This window comes from Semicossyphus pulcher, unplaced genomic scaffold (genome assembly GCF_022749685.1).
Source record: "Semicossyphus pulcher isolate SPU_LCO1_2020_fin unplaced genomic scaffold, fSemPul1.0.p SCAF_52, whole genome shotgun sequence".
In the NCBI taxonomy this organism is placed as follows: Eukaryota; Metazoa; Chordata; class Actinopteri; order Labriformes; family Labridae; genus Semicossyphus; species Semicossyphus pulcher.
In genome coordinates this window covers 433,457-454,505 of record NW_027211729.1, presented here as the reverse complement: position 1 = coordinate 454,505, position 21,049 = coordinate 433,457, and the positions used below count along the sequence as shown (strand labels likewise).

General features: G+C 39.5%; 2 protein-coding genes across 6 annotated transcripts in view; both read right to left on the bottom strand.

The window, feature by feature from the left end:
• nrg1 (neuregulin 1) overlaps positions 1-5,815 on the bottom strand; it is a 35,362-nt gene extending 29,547 nt beyond the window's left edge. For 4 of the 5 annotated variants that reach the window (XM_069682212.1, XM_069682215.1, XM_069682216.1 and 1 more), the window contains exons 1-2: positions 5,702-5,815; positions 4,666-5,618 (exon numbers count right to left, since the gene is read on the bottom strand). In XM_069682212.1, coding sequence (XP_069538313.1) covers positions 4,666-5,377 — 712 coding nt within the window. In that variant the 5' untranslated portion in view covers positions 5,378-5,618; positions 5,702-5,815. Of the gene's footprint in view, positions 1-4,665; positions 5,622-5,701 lie in introns of all 5 variants that reach the window. The other variant, XM_069682213.1, reaches the window with a different exon arrangement.
• Positions 5,816-13,566: 7,751 nt separating this feature from the next.
• slc38a9 (solute carrier family 38 member 9) overlaps positions 13,567-21,049 on the bottom strand; it is a 45,124-nt gene continuing 37,641 nt past the window's right edge. The window contains exons 14-15 of the mRNA XM_069682205.1: positions 14,992-15,081; positions 13,567-14,507 (exon numbers count right to left, since the gene is read on the bottom strand). Coding sequence (XP_069538306.1) covers positions 14,342-14,507; positions 14,992-15,081 — 256 coding nt within the window. The 3' untranslated portion in view covers positions 13,567-14,341. The remainder of the gene's footprint in view (positions 14,508-14,991; positions 15,082-21,049) is intronic.

The window sequence follows — 21,049 nt, the reverse complement described above, 5'->3', positions numbered from 1 at the left end:
GGCAACCTGGTGTTGTCGGGGTGTCGCCTCTACAGGGGCTGCCGGACGGGGAACTGACGCTACGTTAGCCGGCTAATGAGAACTTGCTACAGCAGCTAATTATTGAGTTTCCATGTTGTGGAGACGTATTTCCAATTCACTTAGCCTCGCCATCACTGCACCGTAACGACAGTATTAACATGTACCACTGTCACTACAGGAGGCAGAGGAGAAGCTAAACACCTGAGACAGCTAGCAGGAGACAGCAGAGGCTATCACTAACAGCCGCGCTACATACGGTCACTAGCGGAACTGAAGAGCTTGTAAATGACAGTCGGATGAGCGATGAAGGAGAGAGCGAGTGCTTGATCAGAACTACTACAAGTTTCATTGTGCAGTTTATTAATGAGCTGCACTGATGACAAGTTTATTGTTGCAGTGATGAAATAAGTACATTATAAATACTCATTACTGCAATAAGATAAGATACAGCTTTATTGATCCCAATATTCTTACAGAACAATAACTTCAGGTAGCCTACTCATTGTGCAGGATGGCCTATTTCAGAATATGTTTAATATCAGTGGAATATTATTAAAGCATTACTGCGTAGACCTACACCACTTTTATGTGGAGCTTTTTTATAACTCCTTTATATTTTTATTTAAATTCAGAGTAAAAGTATCGATTGAATTATAAGTGCAGTACTAAAGACATTATATCTAAGTAGACCAAAAGGTACATTTTGGACCCTGTCTGCTCTCACTGGTCTGCTTCACTAAAATTCACATTTTTTATTCATGCATTCGTAGCTCATTGTTTCCTGCATGTGTTTAACATTCACATATTATTGGACAGATTCGTATCAGGCATTTCTAGTACAGTATTGATGAAAAGGTGACTTTAGAGTGGAACAGTTGTCAGCACTTTTTGTCTCAACACAATACAATAATTGAGATATCTCCAAGGCAGGCGTGACAACAAAAACAAGATCAAGGCAGAGCTGCTGTAGATCATTGATTTAAACACAAAAGACGGCTCCAGTAAACATGTATGGGGATCTGACTGGAAGGAGACTAAAGGAGACTTTACTTTAGGCAGGAAAAATGGATGAGGAATGGTCAGTGGTAAGTTGACTGTACTTATATACCACTTTTCTAGTCTTCTGATCACTTAAAGCGCTGTTACACAACATGTCACATCCACATTCAGGCTATGCCTTCAGCAGCAATTTGGGCTTCAGTTTCTTGCCCAAGGACACTTCCACATGTGACTGTAACAGTCAGGGATTGAACCCGCAACTTTCAGATTGAGGGACGACCCACTCTACCATTAAGGCACCAGGACAGAAATAAATTACCTTTAAAGGAACAAAGGATCTTGGTCAGGGAGACAGAACAGGTACTGATAGAGGATTTGAACGGGAACAAGGATCTTCTTCCTGCAGTGATGTGGCAGACGAGGGAGGGTCACTGCAGGAGGGGGAGGACTGTTTCCACAGCCAACATATTGACACGCTAACATACTGACAAATTTCTACACCACTGCAGTGAGGTGAGGTGAGGTGAGGTGTTAAAGCTCTGAAGGTCAGCAAAAACTAGAAATGCTGAACACTTATTACATTTGTTTTTCATAAAATAACTTCACTGAGAATCCTTGAATCCTAAAGAAAGTGTTGTGTATCTATGTTTGTGTTTCTAGCAGAAATGAACTTTCAGACACAAACGTCTCGACCTCAGTGATGGGAAAAGAAAGTGTAACGAGCAGAAGATTTCACAGGTAAATAATACCTTCTTGAAGAAGAGAATGTTACACATCTTTCAGTGTCAGCTTTGTCTGAACAAAGTCAGCCTGATGACATTAGAAATCACTTCTAACCAGCTGTTATTATAACTTACACTGCACATCACATGATGTCACAGTGGTAGTTACAGAACGTAACCTCAGATCTACTCAGAATGCACACACTTTAAAATGTAGACAGAACTCTGGGCCCCCTGACAGTTTACTAGTTGATGAGCTGAAGTGAACGTTGGACCACGTTTCTGTTTAATGAGCAGGACTACACAGCTCCCATCAGGCACTGAACCATTCAGTGAACACATCTTTTTAATGAATCTTGTCATGAGCAGATTATAATGATTCAGTGTGCTAATTAAAGAACTGCTCTACCATTATTCACTGGTTAGTGTTGGATGTAGTTTGTGATACTGAGATGAATTATACAGACAATCAGAATAAGATGGCCATGTGGGCACATACAAGGAATCTGACTCATTGATTACTACATTTAAAACAAAGACAGGTTAGACAAGGTAATACAGATACTAAAAACTAGAACTACTATACTGTAATTTATTTATCAACATAGATTTGTATATATGTTTCAAATATCTTGCTTACAAGATCTACATCAATGAGGGTAATCAGGAAATTCTGGTGAGACAATTAATGTCAAATGTACATATCCAGTTCAGACAAACACCCTGGTCTTTATTTCTATTTAACAAAATTGCTATGAGTGCAAAGCTAGGCTCAAAACGCTGTTGACTTTGAACGGATCTCTTTCACCTAACCTTTACTTCAGTTTGATAGCAAAAATCAGGTCTGCTCCCTGACACATGGAGTCATCTGGTGCTCACGAAAGATAAGATAATAGTTTATTGATTCCCAGAGAATAATTTGGTACACCTTCAAGCAACAAGCTTCTCAACTCGGTAACATACAAGAGGTTCAATGTCCTACTGTACTTCATTCTAAGTCATTCTGAGATTACGCAGCAGTCAAGAATTCTGTAACTTTCCAAAATGAGACAGTCTGCCTTTCATCACGCCTCTGAGTGATGTTTGTGATGTGACCCAAACCCAGAGAGGGAACAGGAAGCCTTATCAAGATTGTTGTCCTCCTACGAACACACGGTTTTTATCAGGCTCATTTCCAGGTCATCAAATACAGACGCTCTATCACACCTCTGGTTCTTATGAGACACTTTAGTTAAACTACAATGTTGACCCATCTTCAGCAATATTAGATGCTCGGAGCAACAGGTAACAAAACCCTGACCCTACAGCACGCTGGAGGTCAGGTCGGAGTCAGGGACAATGGATGGGCCAAACAACTCAGAACTCTCACTGAGGAGACCAGCATTCAAGTCCTGTTGCTAACCCTTTGACCGGGATGATGAACGACATTTCAGAAAGGAAGATGAAAGACGTTAAAGGCGTTTAAAGGAACTTTGTGTTGCAGCTGCAGTTTTTGATTTAAGTCTGATGAATGTCGTCCAACCAAGCAAACGTCACTTTCAGAAGAGAAGAAGGAAAGATACCAGAATATGAACATGCACTTCATTAATCCCTCACTGGCTTCCCATCAGCAAACTCAAACACTCAAACATTTAAATTACAGAAGTCAGTTACAGTCTTGATCCTGCATCTATACAGCTGCTATACTCTGGGTTTATTACACACATGGACAAAACCCCAGAGATGTGACATCAGACACGTCATGGTGGTCCGCCTTGGCCAGACAGACTGTATTAGTGGGATGTTTTTCCTGCGGTGGACGGATGGAGGGGGCATCAATTAGCCTCCAGTGGCTCTGACCTTGAAATGGAGCACGGGCAGAAAACAGGAAGTCTCCGTGTACCACAGCCTAGAGTTTCAGTCTGTGTCCTGCATCATTTATTGATTTCACTGCTTCAGATGACTGGAAATGTGCCTCCACACATTTTAGGGACCTTCCACATTATACATTCAGAATAACACCATAAAAACCTCCATTTACTGTTGTGTGCCAAAATCACTGCGGTGCATTCTGAGAGATCATGAATTCTTAAAGAGGCAGACTGAAGGTTACTCACTGCAGGTTAAAGAAGGTTTGAGCAGAACTGTTGTTCTCTCTGTAATATTTCAGAGGCTTAGTCACGGCCTCTCTGCAGCAGTCTGCAAGTCCTAACGTGTCTGCGCTCGGGCAGAGTTCTGACAACACACTTCCTGCTTCAGTTCACAGAACACAGGCTACACAAACCTTTTACTACATTATATACCTTTACTGTAACCTTTACTGCATTATATACCTTTACTGTAACCTTTACTGCAACCTTTACTGCATTATATACCTTTACTGTAACCTTTACTGCAACCTTTACTGCATTATATACCTTTACTGTAACATTTACTACATTATATACCTTAACTGTGACCTTTAATGCATTATATACCTTTACTGTAACATTTACTGCATTATATACCTTTACTGTAACCTTTACTGCATTATATACCTTTACTGTAACATTTACTACATTATATACCTTAACTGTGACCTTTAATGCATTATATACCTTTACTGTAACATTTACTGCATTATATACCTTTACTGTAACCTTTACTACATTATATACCTTTACTGTAACCTTTACTACATTATATGTCTTTACCTTTACTGTAACCTTTACTACATTATATACCTTTACTACATTATATACCTTTACTGTAACCTTTACTGCATTATATATCTTTACTGTAACCTTTACTACATTATATACCTTTACTTTATCTTTAAGCTGTATCACTGCATCCTATAATGTGATGATGTTGGAGGACATCTCTAACAAAGGACATCCTGTCTGAAAAGAAAACCTGCTCCCAGTGCTCCCAGTGCTCCCAGTGAATATGTGTGGGTACTTACAGACTGTTGGGATGATGATGCCATTTATCTCCTGTGTTGTCTGAGGAAGGGGGGTCTGCTTTGTGGTGGTGGGACGTTCAGCGTTGTACTTGAGGGTCACAGAGGGATCAGGTGGAGGCCCGTTCGGCCCTCGTGTGGATTTCTCTTCCAGGAAAACGTCGGGACGTCCCGACGTGATGGCGGGAGTCAGGGAGGCTGTGGTCAGGGAGGCAGGGGATTGAGATGAGTGAGGGATAGACACCGTTAGTGCCAGCGTGGGATCCGCTGATATGATGATGGGATCCTGTCCGATGGGTTTAGGATCTAAGTGTGTGGGGTGTTCATACTCGAAGATCTTGTCCACAAACACCCACTTGAGTCCGGCGGTGCAGAGAGCCAGGCTGAGCAGGCAGGCCAGGATGGGCAGGATGCAGATTTTCTCTGAGTGCAGACAGTTTCTGACCTGTTCCATCTCTACGCACACACAGCAGCTCACCGGCAACGCCATGATGCCCACAGCCCCCATGTGCTCCCCATCATCAGCACCTCCCTCTGCACCTCCCTCTGCGCCCTCCTCCCCACTCTGACCAGCTGCCTCCTCTTCCTCTATCTCCTGTTTCTCCTCCTGTTTCTCCTCGGGGACTTGTCCAGTATCAACAGCAGAGCTGGTGGGGGAGGCCGATCCAGGAGGGGGGGGCGGCCCTGCAGAGAAGTCGTCCATGCCCTCAGTCATCCTGTCCTGCTGGAGGATGAAGAGTTCTAACTGAGAGCATCACAGAGCATCTGTCTGCATCCAGTCTCCTCCAGTGTGTTTTCCATTGTGAGCTTTCAGGAGATTAAAATGCTCTTCGGGGTCAGACGTCTTTAATAGTCTCTGAGGTTTGTAGACAGCCTGCACACGAGGAAGAGGAGTTCCTTACTCATGCTTTCTCACAGGAAACACAAGCTTCAGTCTATAAATAGAAGCGTCAGATCTGCTACAGACAGAAACAGAGGCAGAGAGTTAGATTCTTTAAATGTTGAACATGGTGCAGAGTGAAGAGGAGCATTGACTCACCTGAGCTGTGATGAAGGACGGGCGGAGAGGACGAGACGGGCTGGCTGCAGCTGCAGCAGCTGGAGAGACGAAGACGGGACGGCTGAGCACTGCAGATACATGCTGTCTGCTCCGAGTCCAACACGCTGAATCATCAGGGAGCGGCAGGTGCCCTTCCTCTGTGAGCAGAAACAGATGAGTAAGGAGAACGAGAGAGAAAGAGTCTCACAGAGAGGGAGGGGGCTGCAGCAGAGGACGGGACACTCCCCTTTTCCTTCTCTCACCCCTCCTGTCACCCCTCCTCTGTCTCCTCCTCTCTCGCCCCTCCTCCCTCAGTGATAGCAAAGCATTCTCCTTCTCTCTTCCTGTCTCTGCTCCTGATCCCAGCACAAAGCATCCAGCTAAGCAAGTTCCGACTTGATCCAATTAAAGCGTATGTCAGCCAATCACAGGCCAGCAAACTGCTGTAGCCACCCCCCACCCCCCTCCTGCTCCTCGTCCAGCACCACTCCCCATTGATTATGCTGATACCACAGGGTGTTTTTTGTCAAGGGGAGGCAGACATATGATCCAGGAGGAGGAGGGCGGAGGGGATGGGGCGCAATTCTGTTCTGCTAGTTTGAAGTATCTGCATTCATCATCATCATCATCATCATCGGACATTATAATTAATATTTAAGAGTCACAGTACACACACATATTTATATACATGCATATGTACTGTATGTGTTTATATATACATATATTCTACATAAACTTCACATCACAACTCATCATGAAAAAGTGTCCATACACTTTACAAATATTTAACATCTAAATAAAATGTGCTCCTTCATGAGGTGATTTTTCAGAGCGGACATGTTGACATGTGACAGGAAGTGAAAAACAGTGAACGATGGCAGAGTTCCATTTAGCTGCTTCAGTGTCAGTGAAACAGTTTGCTGTCCTGTTTGTAACGTTTATTCTAGTGTTTGTTTAAAACAGAGTCAGCTGGAGATATTGATCACTAAACTCACACTTCCTCTTAGCGTGAGTGTGACCGAAAGCCCCCAGACGGTCAATAAACCCCCTACCCACACACACACACACACACACACACACACACCAGCAGTAGCAGCAGGACTCTAACCCTCTCTGAGGAGTCGAGGATTAAATGAGATGAACGTGGTCCTAAAGGTCAGATCAGCTCTGACCCTCTGTGACCCTTTCAGACAGAATTAATACCAGTAATGGTTTCTGGGGGGGGGGGGCACTTCCTGTCTCAGGCCTCGGATTAGAGACCTTCACATTGATTGACTTCTTAGCATCTTTACCCCTTACATGCCAAACAGTGTAAGTTCATTAAGTGAAGAACAATATATGTAAGCATGTATTTACTTATTTATCCACGCCATCACTTTAAGCACAGAGGAGATGTGCAAATAAACAAATAATGAAATTAATACAAACAAAATCAACAATAAAGTGAACACAAAAATAAATAGACGTATAAATTTACATGACAATAAACGTAGGAAATAAATACATTACGTACGAAGGAAACATTTAATTAGATGTGACAACATGCTGCTCCGACCCCGGATTATTTCACTGTCTTCACCCTGAACATCCCGACTGGCAGAGCTGGGAGGACGGCAGCATGAAGCTCAGCTGCCTCCATGTGCTACATGGTGAAATGGACCGCACCTATATAATATTTCTAGTCCTTTACACCACATGTCACATTCACCCTTTCACACACAATCATACACTGATGTTGTGCCATACAAGGCAGCTGATCTACTTATGGTTTGTGGCTATGCCTTCAGGAGCAATTTGGGGTTAAGTATCTTGCCCAAGGACACTTCGGCATGTAGACAGCAGGAGCTAACCTTCTGATTGTAGGGTGACCCACTCTACCTCTGAGCCACAGCCACCATAGACATATTTTCTTCCACTTATCCAGTCTCATTGTCAGCAGGCTAAGCAACTTAGCCCAGACTTCCCTCTGACCTGCTACATTTTCTTGCTCCTCCAGGATGATCCCGAGGTGTTCCCAAGCCAGGTGGGATGTATAATCCCTCTAGCGAGCTGGGGATTGAACCACGTACCTTTTTGGAGATTGGAGGGCAATTCATTCTGGTGTTGCTTCAAAGGTACAGAGTGGGCCTACAATCTCCTCACCTCAGGGTGCTTCACCCAGGAAGAAGGCTAAGAAAGTTGATTGTTTAGCAGCTAAATTCAACATGCTAGCCTCAGAATTTACTGAGATTAAGGGACTGCGCCGTAACCTTCAGCCAGTAAAACCAGTAGCAGCTCAGAGGCTCAGAAGTCCAAGTTTGACAAATGGTCTCCATGTAGATATCCTCAGCTGGAGAGATGGGGCTCATCTGGCTGGGGGCATCTCATTGGCTTCAGTTCCCTTATGTCGCAAGGTGGTAGTGACTGATGCCTTGACCTCAAGGTAGGGGGCAGTATGGCAGCACAGAGCAGTGTGAGGGCTCTGGACTGCACAGGAAATGACAGAACACACCAATGTGCTCGAGCTGTTGGTTATATAGCAAGCACTTCGTAGACTCCTGCTATATTAGAGAAGCAGGCTTGCCAGGTCGGACAACTAGTCTGCTTTCTACCATGTCAATTGTAAAGGGGGCATCAGATTGAACCTGTCGCTACGGGGTGTACAGCAGCTCCTTGTATAGGCTTTCCCTCGCTCTCCCACAGACTCCTGCTGGTTGCCCCAAACTGGCCAGGATATAGATATGGCCCCTGACGTGCAAGAACCACTCTTTAGGGCATGCGATCAGTCAGTAATCCAATTCATTATGGACTCTAGAGCACCGTGGTGCTTCTTTTTATAACTGTGCCCAAATTTGACACACCAAGCTTCTCTCTCTCTCTCTCTCTCTCTCTCTCTCTCTCTCTGCCATATTAATGCAGCTCATTAACTCTTTATCTTCTGGTCCCATTAACATTACTAACCACATATCTTCCCGGGAGTTCTTGTGCTCCCTTGTCTTGAAGGTTCCTGAGGATCGTTGCAGCAGACCACCTGCTGCTGTGGACCTGCTCGACTGCAACAACTACTAACATCAGCCTTCCCCATGGTATCATTATTGTTGCTGCTAATGCTAATAGTAGACCTGTTGACTTCAACTGTTACAATTACGATTACCTCAGCCTTTATCATTACTCTGCTTCTCTCGCTAATTTATTTATTTATTTATTTAGCTAATCTTCACCCTAGTCTACCACTATTATTGGCATTGTAACCATCAGTATGTGTCTGTTGTTGTGGTAACAAGGACATATGTTGTTGTTGCTCTCTTTGCCTGTCTCTATCCTGCATCTCCTTCTATCCCATGTTCGGCCCATCCAGTCTCCTCAGATGTTCAACATGAGTCTGGTTCTGCTCGAGGTTTCTGCCTGTTAAAGGAAGTTTTTCTGCCAATGTGCAGAATGTTGCTAAGTGCTGCTCATGGTGATTCATGTTGGGCCTCTCTTTAAATAACATAACAATTTTTTTTTTTAAGTGTCTCGAGATAACTCTGGTTATGATTTGGCGCTATACAAATAAAATTTGATTGATTGATTGATTGATTGATTTCACTGCCTAGCCTAGATCCACTTGCCTTCATGCCGAATTACCACAGGCACCTTTTTTCAGTTGCAGCTCTGCTATACACGTGCACCGGAATCATGTCACCACAACAATTCCCAACACTAGTGTGGGGCACACAAAGTGGTGCCTGAGAGTTCACTTGTGCCAATAATACAGAAGCTCTCTGCTTCCATTCTGAGGGTCTATGTTGTGGCGCTTTTGGCTAGGCATCATAGAGTAGAGAACCAGACCATAGGGTCCAATGCTCTGATGATCTGATTTCTTAAACCGGAAAACCATCTGCCTTCTGGTTCCTTCTGGAGCTTCATGGCCTGTCCGTCGGTGAAGCATGCCTGTCCTGGAACTCAGAGCACACAGGGCTGGCACTTTGGTCTAACCCCCCATTGCTCCAAAGAAAGTGGCTCCTGTCCACTCTAATCAGGTCATAGAGCTGGCAGCATATGAGCGTATGAGTCTAATTCAGGGGACCTGCTCTGCCCAGTGAGGGCCTTGAGGCCTTATATGCAGGCAACATCTGGCTTTCGCTGCTCTGATAGCCTGTTTGTCTGCTATGAGAGCCATAGAAGGGGGGCATGCCCTGTCCAAGCAGAGGCTTTTCAGGTGGATTGTGAGGTAATTGAGCAGACATACAGGTCAAAGGGTCTGTCTTAGCCCTTCACTGTTAAGGGCCACTCAACAAGGAGTGTTTCCACTTCCTGTACAGCCCTGCTGTGGCTGCATGGGCCACACCACGTTCAGTGGTCCAGTTCACGTCCAGTTCACAGTGAAAAGGGTTTCATTGTGACTATAGTGGTTAAAGTCATCCAGTGCTAAAGCACCGCCTCTGGAGGTCAGGAAGGATGAAAAGTAACCAGGGTCAGAGCATCTCTAAACTGCAGCTCTTGTGGGGTGTTCCCGGTCTGCAGCGGTCAGTACCTACCAAAAGTGGTCCAAGGAAGGAAAAATGATGAACCTGCGACAGGGTCATGGGTGGCCAAGGCTCATTGGCCCTTAACAGACCTGGTATTAACATGTGTCCGGGGTGATCCAATCACAAGTTGTCAGCTGTCAGTCACTTGCATTCATACTTTGCATTTCAATGTGTGGCTCCAAATGCGTCTTCAGTGACCACTTGTGATCGGATCTCACTTTCCCACTCTGTATGCAAATGAACACGGAGCCTCGTTCACCTTCATTAGACTTTAAAAAACACCATATAATACAAAAACACTGTGATGCCTCATGCAGACTCATGCACAGAGAGGGGGAGCTGCTGTGCAGGCACGGGGAGGGAGAGAGGGAGCGGGTGAGTGCGGACAGTAGTGATGACGTGATATGACACTTTGATGCCGAACTTTGACACGATTAAACTCTGACTACTGCAAGTGGCTCACTTGATTTTTAAACTGTGAAAAAATGCTTGTGGATCATATCTCTGACCCGTGACGTCTCTCCCACTCGTTGGTTCGTCCCGTAATAAAAACCTACATGCAGTCTCCTTACTGAATAAACACAGACTTTGTGTAGACCAGATTTCATCCACCGCTGCAAATGATTTTGGAGAAACGCAGCTATAATCATCACTTTCGTCACTGAAGTGGCGTTACGTCCATATTTCAGGAGATGTAATTCGGTTTTAAAGGTTTACTTTCCAAAAAGGGTAAAATTACACTTCAATCAGGAGCGACTTCATTAAGATTGAACAATTATTTATTTACAAGTCTGGAAAGAATGAAACGTGCAAAGTCTTTGGCGGTTACACTCCATCATGATGTCTTCATGAACTTGAAGATGTCGAGAGGCCGAGAGCAGGATGGGATACCCCCCGATGGAGTCAAGACACTGGTGGTGGTGATAATGGTGAAGACAGGATGAGCTGAGGAGCTGGACACTGATGAGATGGATTGGAGGTGAACGGGTGGAGGAGGGTCACAATGATCGAGCTGAAACAACAAACTGCGGGATGATTGGTCGATGATTGCTCGACGGACTTCGAGGCTGAGTCTGGTTGGTTTAGTACTTAAATAGTAAACGCCCATAATCATCTGATCACCAGACAGGAAAGACAAAGCGGGAGAGAGAGAACATGACGTGAATGAATGATGCTAATGAATGAATGAGTAGGAACAGTCTTCCAGGTTGAACTTACGCTCAGCTACATTTGTCACATGGTAGAAAACATTTTGCTCCCGTGCCTACGCACGCACTGCGCATGACATCACTCACCACATCCAACATCAGATTAAACATGCATCTCCCCCCTCACAGCAACATGAATGCTCCCACAACAAAACAACTATGAACTTACAGTTTGTGGCTCTTACAGTGCTAAAATGGTGACTTGCGCATTATATACATATATAGCTACATGGCCGTAATATAATGTAGCATTGTGGATGAGTGGTTGTAATTTATCTTGATGGTAAATTTTCTGAGTAACATTAACTTCCACTGCTCATTTTAAGGCAAATGACGAGTAATTCCTGCATTTTATAGCTATGACGGTTGGTGGCTATTTTTAGGCTACTTTAGCATTCAGTCGGTTTAATTAAAGCAGTTTCCTTTTAAAAAAATAACATTATGTGTTTCACCTCTTCATAAACTTCCATTAGTGGCTCTTGCTCATTGGGTGTGAAGTATGCTGTACGCATCATGCTCCATTTCCATCTCCCGGATCCACATGATCGTTGTCATGGATATGGGGAGAGTGGGCGGTTCTTAATGTGGCCCAGGACACGTGCGTACACACTGCCAGACGTATGTGGATAAATGTGTCCCAGACCACCTCCTCATGTGGCCTGAGTGATCGGATCTGAATGCGTCCTCACTCCGTCCTGGGAGTGTTCACACTTGTACTTAAGGCTGTGCACTTGTGATCCGATCACGAAAACCACATGTTAATACCCGGTCTGTTCAGGGCCATGGACGCGTGTGGGGAGGGAAGGCTGGCCCGTGTGGTCCAATGCAACAGAAGAGCTACTGTACCTCAAACTGCTGAAAAAGTTAAAGCTGGTTCTGATAGAAAGGTGTCAGAACACAGGTCAGGGTGCCCGTGCTGACCCCTGTCCACCACTTAAAGCTCCTACAGTGGACACGTGAGCATCAGGACTGGACCACGGAGCGATGGAAGAAGGCGGCCTGGTCTGATGAATCACGTTTTCTTTTACATCATATGGATGGTCAGGTGCGTGTGCGTCTCTTACCTGGGGAAGACATGGCACCAGGATGCACTATGGGAAGAAGGTGAGCCGGCGGAGGCAGTGTGATGCTTTGGGTGATGTTCTGCTGGGAAACTTTGGGTCCTGCCGTTCATGTGGATGTTACTTTGACACGTACCACCTACCTAAACTACAAGTCCACCCCTTCATGGGAACAGTATTCCCTGATGGCAGTGGCCTCTCAGCAGGATGATGCGCCCTGCCACACTGCAGACATGGTTCAGGAATGGTTTGAGGAACGACGACTTCAAGGTGTCGACTCGGCCTCCAAATTCCCCAGATCTCAATCATTTGGAGGATTTGTGGGATGTGCTGGACAAAAAAGTCCGATCCATGGAGGTCCCACCTCGACTTACAGGACCTAAAGGATCTGCTGCTCACGTCTTGGTGCCAGATACCTCAGCACACCTTCAGAGGTCTGGTGGAGTCCTCGACGGGTCAGGGCTGTTTGGAGGCCAAAAGGGAGCTACACAATATTAGGCAGGTGGTCATAATGTTATGGCTGATCAGTGTACATATGTACAGCCTACGTCGTCCAAGGTCACATAATATTATATACTCGACCTGTGCGTGGGTAATACGGATCATATCCAGTGCTAAAGCACCGCCTCATACTGAATTCATAGAACTGTTGTTACAAACGTAACTCCTGAACGTGTAAAGGTTTGTAATTTAGATCCTGACTCTGAGTGTTTGCACAATGTTTTTTACACCTTTACTGTTCTGAATGTAAAGCTGACTAAAATATTTAATCCTGATTTGATTTGTTTATTTATTTGAGCTTAACAGTTCGTTTCTCACTGATTGTGTCTGTGAGCAGTTATTGATGTTACATCGTCTTGTTACCTGTTTCTAAAACAAATGCTGGAGATAAACATTTTAATACCACGTCAGGAGTGCAGTTATTATTCACATGGGGCCCAAGAGCTAAGTTTAAGTTTATGATATCATTTTTATTAATATAACTATTCATAACATCATGTTTCAACAGTTCCATCCACCACCTCTATTAATAAAATTGAACTCACCAGTTTGACAGCTGACAGTTTAAGTAATAATTGTATTGTTAGTCTTTGTTTTCTCTTTGATTAAAAGTGTTTTTATTAAAAGCAAACATGAACAGAAAATTGTCGTGGACTCATAGTTTATTTACACTCTAAATATATTCCCTTTGTCTATCCTATCATTAGTAAAATACATTAAACACAGTTTTTAGAAAAGAGGCATCATGTGGACACGACTCATAAAAATTAAAAAAATCTCAAACAATGCACACAACATATAAACAGTTTACATGATCACAAAGTTAGTCACATGATTCACTCTATATCATCATAAAATCAGCTGTAACACATTTAAACAGCTAATCTTCTTTTGTCCACCAGGGGGAAGCAGAAACAACTAGTGAACACAAATCGACCACCTGCTGATCACCTGACATTGAAGAACAATGAGCTGAGAGACACACTAAGGCTTTACACTCTGTCATGTGACTCCCTGTAAATAAAAAACATGATGATCAGAACGGTCTCAAAGTTCACGACAAACTGAACCGTTAATGTTTGATTGACTGAATAAAAAAACGTCTCTCTAGGCTGATGTAGTCGTAACAGTTCTCAGAGTGAGATCAGTCCAGACACGAACATTTAATCACAGACATACCACTGACTGAATGGAAAACAAAGAAATATATTCAGACTCCTGTTATTCCCTGAAACATAAACTGTTATAGTCCCTTTTGTCGACAGGAAGTGTGATATGCTATCAGTCTACCATACATGAGATCTGTCACTGAGGCTGTTGAGGTTTATATAAGCAACATGTCGCCTTAAATATTCGAGATGTCTGTGTGACATCTTCCCTCTACATGAAGAACTGGGCCAGCAGGTTGGCGATGCCCAGAACGATCAGAAAACTGTGGAAGAGAGCGGAAGGCCAGCGGAGCGCCCCCTGTCTTTTCAGAGAGATCATGTGGACTAAAGCCGGAAATAAAAAGACTAAAGCCAGACCACAGGTCGCCCCAGAGAACCTGCAGGGGGACAGACAGAGAGGGAAAAAACAGACATCCAGAACATCAGAACAAAACATCTGAACAACAGAACAGAACGGCAGGTGGACTACAGCTGAGATCCTGAGGGGTCAGAGGTTATAACACTGTGTTTACTGTCTATACTAACACATTAAATCTCTCTATAGAGGCATGCTGAGGCTAAGTGAGAGCATCTCTGTTTTATTTACATTATTAAGACTCATCTGCTCAATTTTAGTTCTGAAATACTGAAATGTATACAATGTATACAAAACGAAAATTAAAGTTGTGTTCCGTAGATTTAATATTATCACAGTCAGACCAGTCTGCTTATGTCAGTATTCTCAGTTTTATTTCTGTTATTCTAACATAATTATGTTTTATTATAGGTCTGCCTCTTACTATGCCAACTGAGATACACCAGAACAGACGCTGGATTTATTCACTATTATCAATCACAGTCAGTACAGAGTAACAGGTTTACCTGATAATGGATCCAATGTTGGGATAAAACTTTGCCATCAGGACTCCAGATCCAACGATCAAGATGTTCAGCGCCAGAATGTGAAAGAAGCTACAGAAAAAAACAAAAGTGGAAATCTGTGATTTCACCTGGAATCATCTGAAATCTTTATCCTGAAATCTTTATCTTGAATCATCTGAAATCTTTATCTTGAATCATCTGAAATCTTTATCCTGAAATCTTTATCCTGAATCACCTGAAATCTTTATCCTGAATCATCCGAAATCTTTATCTTGAATCATCTGAAATCTTTATCCTGAATCATCCGAAATCTTTATCTTGAATCATCTGAAGTCTTTATCTTGAATCATCTGAAATCTTTATCCTGAAATCTTTATCTTGAATCATCTGAAATCTTTATCTTGAATCATCTGAAATCTTTATCCTGAAATCTTTATCCTGAATCACCTGAAATCTTTATCCTGAATCATCCGAAATCTTTATCTTGAATCATCTGAAATCTTTATCCTGAATCATCCGAAATCTTTATCTTGAATCATCTGAAATCTTTATCCTGAATCATCTAAAATCTTTATCTTGAATCATCTGAAATCTTTATCCTGAATCACCCGAAATCTTTATCTTGAATCATCTGAAATCTTTATCCTGAATCATCCGAAATCTTTATCTTGAATCATCTGAAATCTTTATCCTGAATCATCTAAAATCTTTATCTTGAATCATCTGAAATCTTTATCCTGAATCATCCGAAATCTTTATCTTGAATCATCTGAAATCTTTATCCTGAATCATCTAAAATCTTTATCTTGAATCATCTGAAATCTTTATCCTGAAATCTTTATCTTGAATCATCTGAAATCTTTATCCTGAATCATCTGAAATCTTTATCCTGAAATCTTTATCTTGAATCATCTGAAATCTTTATCCTGAATCTGAAATCTTTATCCTGAAATCTTTATCCTGAATCTTCTAAAATCTTTATCCTGAAATCTTTATCCTGAATCTTCTGAAATCTTTATCCTGAATCATCTGAAATCTTTATCCTGAATCTTCTAAAATCTTTATCCTGAAATCTTTATCTTGAATGATCTGAAATCTTTATCCTGAATCATCTGAAATCTTTATCTTGAATGATCTGAAATCTTTATCCTGGAATCTTTGTCTTGAATCATCTAAAATCTTTATCCTGAAATCTTTATCTTGAATCATCTAAAATCTTTATCCTGAAATCTTTATCTTGAATCATCTGAAATCTTTATCCTGAATCATCTGAAATCTTTATCTTGAATCATCTGAAATCTTTATCCTGAAATCTTTATCTTGAATCACCTGAAATCTTTATCTTGAATGATCTGAAATCTTTATCCTGAAATCTTTATCTTGAATGATCTGAAATCTTTATCCTGAATCATCTGAAATCTTTATCCTGAATCACCTGAAATCTTTATCCTGAATCATCTGAAATCTTTATCTTGAATCATCTGAAATCTTTATCCTGAAATCTTTATCTTGAATCATCTGAAATCTTTATCCTGAATCTTCTAAAATCTTTATCCTGAAATCTTTATCTTGAATGATCTGAAATCTTTATCCTGAATCATCTGAAATCTTTATCTTGAATCATCTGAAATCTTTATCTTGAATGATCTGAAATCTTTATCCTGAAATCTTTATCTTGAATCATCTAAAATCTTTATCCTGAAATCTTTATCTTGAATCATCTAAAATCTTTATCCTGAAATCTTTATCTTGAATCATCTGAAATCTTTATCCTGAATCATCTGAAATCTTTATCTTGAATCATCTGAAATCTTTATCCTGAATCATCTAAAATCTTTATCTTGAATCATCTGAAATCTTTATCCTGAATCATCTAAAATCTTTATCTTGAATCATCTGAAATCTTTATCCTGAAATCTTTATCTTGAATCATCTGAAATCTTTATCCTGAATCATCTGAAATCTTTATCCTGAAATCTTTATCTTGAATCATCTGAAATCTTTATCCTGAATCTGAAATCTTTATCCTGAAATCTTTATCCTGAATCTTCTAAAATCTTTATCCTGAAATCTTTATCCTGAATCTTCTGAAATCTTTATCCTGAATCATCTGAAATCTTTATCCTGAATCTTCTAAAATCTTTATCCTGAAATCTTTATCTTGAATGATCTGAAATCTTTATCCTGAATCATCTGAAATCTTTATCTTGAATCATCTGAAATCTTTATCTTGAATCATCTGAAATCTTCATCCTGAAATCTTTGTCTTGAATCATCTAAAATCTTTATCCTGAAATCTTTATCTTGAATCATCTAAAATCTTTATCCTGAAATCTTTATCTTGAATCATCTGAAATCTTTATCCTGAATCATCTGAAATCTTTATCTTGAATCATCTGAAATCTTTATCCTGAAATCTTTATCTTGAATCACCTGAAATCTTTATCTTGAATGATCTGAAATCTTTATCCTGAAATCTTTATCTTGAATGATCTGAAATCTTTATCCTGAATCATCTGAAATCTTTATCCTGAATCACCTGAAATCTTTATCCTGAATCATCTGAAATCTTTATCTTGAATCATCTGAAATCTTTATCCTGAAATCTTTATCTTGAATCATCTGAAATCTTTATCCTGAATCTTCTAAAATCTTTATCCTGAAATCTTTATCTTGAATGATCTGAAATCTTTATCCTGAATCATCTGAAATCTTTATCTTGAATCATCTGAAATCTTTATCTTGAATCATCTGAAATCTTTATCCTGAAATCTTTATCTTGAATCATCTAAAATCTTTATCCTGAAATCTTTATCTTGAATCATCTAAAATCTTTATCCTGAAATCTTTATCTTGAATCATCTGAAATCTTTATCCTGAATCATCTGAAATCTTTATCTTGAATCATCTGAAATCTTTATCCTGAATCATCTGAAATCTTTATCTTGAATCATCTGAAATCTTTATCCTGAAATCTTTATCTTGAATCACCTGAAATCTTTATCTTGAATGATCTGAAATCTTTATCCTGAAATCTTTATCTTGAATGATCTGAAATCTTTATCCTGAATCATCTGAAATCTTTATCCTGAATCACCTGAAATCTTTATCCTGAAATCTTTATCTTGAATCACCTGAAATCTTTATCTTGAATGATCTGAAATCTTTATCCTGAAATCTTTATCTTGAATGATCTGAAATCTTTATCCTGAATCATCTGAAATCTTTATCCTGAATCACCTGAAATCTTTATCTTGAATCATCTGAAATCTTTATCTTGAATCATCTGAAATCTTTATCCTGAAATCTTTATCTTGAATCATCTGAAATCTTTATCCTGAATCATCTGAAATCTTTATCTTGAATCATCTGAAATCTTTATCCTGAAATCTTTATCTTGAATCACCTGAAATCTTTATCTTGAATGATCTGAAATCTTTATCCTGAAATCTTTATCTTGAATGATCTGAAATCTTTATCCTGAATCATCTGAAATCTTTATCCTGAATCACCTGAAATCTTTATCTTGAATCATCTGAAATCTTTATCTTGAATGATCTGAAATCTTTATCCTGAATCATCTGAAATCTTTATCCTGAATCACCTGAAATCTTTATCTTGAATCATCTGAAATCTTTATCTTGAATCATCTGAAATCTTTATCCTGAAATCTTTATCTTGAATCATCTGAAATCTTTATCCTGAATCATCTGAAATCTTTATCCTGAATCATCTAAAATCTTTATCTTGAATCATCTGAAATCTTAAATCATCTGAAATCTTTATCCTGAAATCTTTATCTTGAATCATCTGAAATCTTTATCCTGAATCATGCAAAATCTTTATCCTGAATCATCTAAAATCTTTATCTTGAATCATCTGAAATCTTTATCTTGAATCATCTGAAATCTTTATCCTGAAATCTTTATCTTGAATCATCTGAAATCTTTATCCTGAATCATCCGAAATCTTTATCCTGAATCATCCGAAATCTTTATCCTGAAATCTTTATCTTGAATCATCTGAAATCTTTATCCTGAATCATCTGAAATCTTTATCTTGAATGATCTGAAATCTTTATCTTGAATCATCTGAAATCTTTATCTTGAATGATCTGAAATCTTTATCCTGAAATCTTTATCTTGAATCATCTGAAATCTTTATCTTGAATCATCTGAAATCTTTATCCTGAATCATCCGAAATCTTTATCCTGAAATCTTTATCTTGAATCATCTGAAATCTTTATCCTGAAATCTTTATCTTGAATCATCTGAAATCTTTATCTTGAATCATCCGAAATCTTTATCCTGAATCATCTGAAATCTTTATCCTGAAATCTTTATCTTGAATCATCTGAAATCTTTATCTTGAATCATCTGAAATCTTTATCCTGAATCATCCGAAATCTTTATCCTGAAATCTTTATCTTGAATCATCTGAAATCTTTATCCTGAAATCTTTATCTTGAATGATCTGAAATCTTTATCTTGAATCATCTGAAATCTTTATCTTGAATCATCTGAAATCTTTATCCTGAAATCTTTATCTTGAATCATCTGAAATCTTTATCTTGAATCATCCGAAATCTTTATCCTGAATCATCTGAAATCTTTATCCTGAAATCTTTATCTTGAATCATCCGAAATCTTTATCCTGAATCATCTGAAATCTTTATCCTGAAATCTTTATCTTGAATCATCTGAAATCTTTATCTTGAATCATCTGAAATCTTTATCCTGAATCATCCGAAATCTTTATCCTGAAATCTTTATCTTGAATCATCTGAAATCTTTATCCTGAAATCTTTATCTTGAATGATCTGAAATCTTTATCTTGAATCATCTGAAATCTTTATCTTGAATCATCTGAAATCTTTATCCTGAAATCTTTATCTTGAATCATCTGAAATCTTTATCTTGAATCATCCGAAATCTTTATCCTGAATCATCTGAAATCTTTATCCTGAAATCTTTATCTTGAATCATCTGAAATCTTTATCTTGAATCATCTGAAATCTTTATCCTGAATCATCCGAAATCTTTATCCTGAAATCTTTATCTTGAATCATCTGAAATCTTTATCCTGAAATCTTTATCTTGAATCATCTGAAATCTTTATCTTGAATCATCCGAAATCTTTATCCTTAATCATCCGAAATCTTTATCCTGAAATCTTTATCTTGAATCATCTGAAATCTTTATCCTGAAATCTTTATCTTGAATCATCTGAAATCTTTATCCTGAAATCTTTATCTTGAATCATCTGAAATCTTTATCCTGAATCATCCGAAATCTTTGTCTTGAATCATCTGAAATCTTTATCCTGAAATCTTTATCTTGAATCATCTGAAATCTTTATCCTGAATGATCTGAAATCTTTATCCTGAAATCTTTATCTTGAATGATCTGAAATCTTTATCCTGAATCATCTGAAATCTTTATCCTGAATCACCTGAAATGTTTATCTTGAATGATCTGAAATCTTTATCTTGAATGATCTGAAATCTTTATCCTGAATCATCTGAAATCTTTATCTTGAATCATCCGAAATCTTTATCCTGAAATCTTTATCCTTGAATCATCTGAAATCTTTATCTTGAATCATCTGAAATCTTTATCCTGAAATCTTTATCTTGAATCATCTGAAATCTTTATCCTGAATCATCCGAAATCTTTATCTTGAATCATCCGAAATCTTTATCCTGAAATCTTTATCCTTGAATCATCTGAAATCTTTATCTTGAATCATCCGAAATCTTTATCTTGAATCATCTGAAATCTTTATCCTGAATCATCCGAAATCTTTATCTTGAATCATCTGAAATCTTTATCCTGAATCATCTGAAATCTTTATCTTGAATCATCTGAAATCTTTATCCTGAATCATCTGAAATCTTTATCTTGAATCATCTGAAATCTTTATCCTGAAATCTTTATCTTGAATCACCTGAAATCTTTATCTTGAATGATCTGAAATCTTTATCCTGAAATCTTTATCTTGAATGATCTGAAATCTTTATCCTGAATCATCTGAAATCTTTATCCTGAATCACCTGAA